This window comes from Sinocyclocheilus anshuiensis, unplaced genomic scaffold, assembly GCF_001515605.1.
Source record: "Sinocyclocheilus anshuiensis isolate Anshui unplaced genomic scaffold, SAMN03320099.WGS_v1.1 scaffold627, whole genome shotgun sequence".
Classification (NCBI taxonomy): Eukaryota; Metazoa; Chordata; class Actinopteri; order Cypriniformes; family Cyprinidae; genus Sinocyclocheilus; species Sinocyclocheilus anshuiensis.
This window is the reverse complement of record NW_015549703.1, coordinates 2,137,268-2,140,962: the sequence shown is the minus strand read 5'-3', so window position 1 is coordinate 2,140,962 and position 3,695 is coordinate 2,137,268. Positions and strand designations below refer to the sequence as shown.

The 3,695-nt window shown below is 35.3% G+C and overlaps 1 protein-coding gene across 1 annotated transcript in view; it reads left to right on the top strand.

The window, feature by feature from the left end:
* Positions 1-3,657, top strand: part of LOC107660625 (sterol 26-hydroxylase, mitochondrial-like) — a 6,068-nt gene extending 2,411 nt beyond the window's left edge. The window contains exons 4-9 of the mRNA XM_016449990.1: positions 922-1,119; positions 1,215-1,378; positions 1,461-1,627; positions 2,867-2,948; positions 3,032-3,232; positions 3,324-3,657. Of these exons, the coding sequence (XP_016305476.1) occupies positions 922-1,119; positions 1,215-1,378; positions 1,461-1,627; positions 2,867-2,948; positions 3,032-3,232; positions 3,324-3,458 (947 nt within the window). The 3' untranslated portion in view covers positions 3,459-3,657. The remainder of the gene's footprint in view (positions 1-921; positions 1,120-1,214; positions 1,379-1,460; positions 1,628-2,866; positions 2,949-3,031; positions 3,233-3,323) is intronic.
* The last annotated feature ends 38 nt before the right edge of the window (positions 3,658-3,695 follow it).

Sequence of the window (3,695 nt, the reverse complement as noted above, 5' to 3'; positions counted from 1 at the left end):
CCAATCAGCCATACTTATATTTGCTCATCCATGCATTCATTCACTGACCTATAAAATCCTAGGCTGACAGTGGCAGATGTAGAAATGAAGTTATCAAATTAAGTATGACACAAGTTAATAAGATCTTGAATTGGACAACATAACTCAGTGTGCTATTGACATTTTTTGTGTAAATAATTTTTGGTCACACTTTATTTTAAGGTCCAATTCTTGCTATTAACACACCATTTACTACGACTTTTGCCTCAGTAAACTCCTAATTTGCTGCTCATTAATAGTTGTTAAAGTTGTTAAGTTTAGGTATTGGGTAGGATTAGGGATGTAGAATATGGTCATGCAGAATATAAGTACTAATAAACAGCCAATATGTTAATAATTAGGCATGCTAATAAGCAACTAGTTAATAGTGAGAGTTGATCCCTATACTAAAGTGTTACCTAAATATCTTTAGTGTCATTTTTTATCAATTTAATGCATCCTTGCTGAATGGAAGTATTGATTTGTTTCAACAAAATCTTACTGACCACAAATATTCATAATACAGCTTGTCCTTGTGGGGATTATTGTTTTTATTAAACATTTGCCTACATATTAAAATACTATGGACATATTATGGAGGTTTTTTAACATCATAAAATAGTTTAAAGTATTGAAAGAGTTATTATTATTGTTTTATTATTGAGTTATTTAATTGAAGAAGTTCACTAAGTGGCAGTAATCAGCCATAAAACAAATATCATAGATTTTACCATGGCTAAAATCATGACTATCCATCCATTTTATGAAACAAATTATAGTCTTTATATTATTATTATAATGAATGTGTATGCCAATTTATCACATGTGCCAACCAGTGTTTTAACACGTTTTCCATTTACCCACAAAATTGTGAAGTTCTTTATTAATCTTTTTCTCATTCAGGGATCTCATCCATTCTATTTGAGACACGCATTGGCTGCCTGGGGAAAGAAATTCCTGCCGAGACACAAAATTTCATTAATTCTATTGCACAAATGTTCACCTACAGCATGCCTGTGGTGTTCCTGCCAAACTGGACTCGCAATTACTTGCCATTTTGGCAGTGGTACATTAATGGCTGGGAGGGCATATTTAAATTTGGTGAGCTTGTTAGTTAACACATCCTCTTCAAGTAGACTGTAAGAGATACAGGCATGTTTTGCAGTTTGGTGATGTATTGTACTTATGGATTATAGCCAGAAAAATTATTGACATGAAGATGGAGGCCATACAGAAGCGTGTGGATGCAAATCAGGAGGTTGCTGGGGAGTATCTCACCTACCTGCTTTCCAATGTCAAGATGAGCAGTAAAGACGTTTATGGAAGTATTTCTGAGCTGCTGTTGGCTGGAGTGGACACAGTAAGAGACATTTAATGTATCTTTGACTGTTTAAACAAAATACATATGAGTGAAATTATATTTTTTCCTCTTCATGTTCTAGACCTCCAACACTATGTTGTGGGCGCTGTATCTCCTCTCAAGAGATCCAGAAGTTCAAGAGGCTCTGTATCAGGATGTAACCAGAGTCTTGAAGGGTGACGGAATCCCAACAGCACAGGACGTGAACAACATGCCTTACCTCAAAGCTGTCATCAAGGAAGCATTAAGGTAAATATAATACATGCTTGAGAAGTCAAAATAACATTTGACATACATATACTATACATTTGGCATATACTATACACTACTGGTCAAATGTTTGGAATAAGTAAAAAGTATTTTAAAAGAAGTCTAATGCTCACCAAAGCTGCATTTATTTGATTATTAATACAGTAAAAATAGTAATATTGTGAAATATTACTCTAATTTAAAAATAACTGGTTCTAGTTGAATATATTTTAAAATATAATTTATTCCTTTAATAGCAAAGCTGAATTTTCAGCAGCCATTACTCCAGTCTTCTTCAGTGTCACATGACCCTTCAGAAATCATAATAATATGCTGATTTTGTGCTCAAGAAACATTTTTTATTGTTATCAATATTGAAAACAGCTGTGCAGCCTAATGTTTCTGTGGAAACTGTAATACACTACCATTTAAAAATTTGGGGTGAGCAAGATAAAATAGAGGGTCAGGGCAGGCAGCAAACAATCATAAACAGTATCTAAACAATTGAGGCAGAGATGAGTAGACAGGCGGCAAGGGTCAGAAACAAGGTAACAGTTGAGAGTCATACACAGGCAAGCCAATAGGAAACAATGGAACACTCAGAAATGTCAGCCAGGGGAAAACATAACTTTTCAAGGTGTGGATGTAAGTGAGCTGTTTGAATAGTCCTGGGAATGTATGGGGATCATGGGAAATGGAGATCAGGACAAAAAAAAGGTCAATACTCAGGTGAGGAAGCCCTCTGGTGGTGAGTGGGAGGAACCATGGAGACTAGGTTCATGACACAAAGAATTATGAGGAAAATGTATTATGAGTTCCACAAAAATATTAAGCCTTAAAAACTATTGATAATAAGAATCACAGAGACTAGGTTCATGACACAAAGAATTATGCGAAAATGTATTATGGGTTCCACAAAAATATTAAGCCTTAAAAACTATTGATAATTAGAACCATTATTATTAATTGATATTAACTGATAATAATTAAACACCACAGCAGCATATTAGAATGATTTCTGAAGGATCTTGTGACACTGAAGACTAGAGGTGTCAAATGACTGCTAAAAATGTAGCTTTGCAAGCACAGAAGTAAACTACAATTTAAAATATATTTGAATATAATTTTTTTATGTGTGTGTACTGAGACATAAAGAGACTTCGTCCAGAAACATTAATTATTCTAACATTTTGACCAGTGGTGTATCGAGTATTATAATCTCTGTAATTTCATGTGCAGGATGTACCCTGTGGTGCCCGTGAATTCTCGTCTTATTGCAGAAAATGATGTTGTCATTGGTGGACATTTTTTCCCTAAAAAGGTAAACCATTTCCATGTTGTTAGGATGAAAAAATGGTTGCCAGTTCAGAAATTTGCATCACTAAATCAGCTGTTTTTAAACAGACAACATTCACTCTGTGCCACTATGCAATAAGCCATGATGAGAAAGTCTTCCCAGAGCCACAGAAGTTCAAACCTGACCGCTGGCTCAGAGATGGCAGAACGAGACCCAACCCATTTGGGTCAATCCCATTTGGCTTTGGAGTCAGAGGCTGTGTTGGCCGTCGCATTGCTGAACTGGAGATGCATCTGGCTTTGGCAAGGGTAAGAAAGACAGACATTTAATTTTGAATTTGTGCCAAACAGTTATATTACATTATAAATTGTGCTTTTTAATTGTATATTTTCATTCCAGCTAATCAAGTTGTTTGAAATCCGACCGGACCCAACTGTGGGTGAGGTTAGGTCACTCAATCGCACAGTGCTTGTGCCAGACAGACAGGTGAACCTCCACTTTGTGGAGAGACAGAAGACATCTTCTGAACAATAGCTAAAGAATACCACCATTTCAGCAAGATATAAGCTGCCTGTGTACGTATATGAAAATTATCAGCTAGTATGAATCATGTGAATATGTCAACTATTTTACCTGTCTGGATATATTTCTATTGTGCTTTGGGATATGCAGTATAAAGGACCCTGTATAACACTGAAAAATACTTTTTTTTCCCCACAGTTTTGTATATCTCTTGCCATTAAATTGTTGTGAATTGTATTTTATTATGCT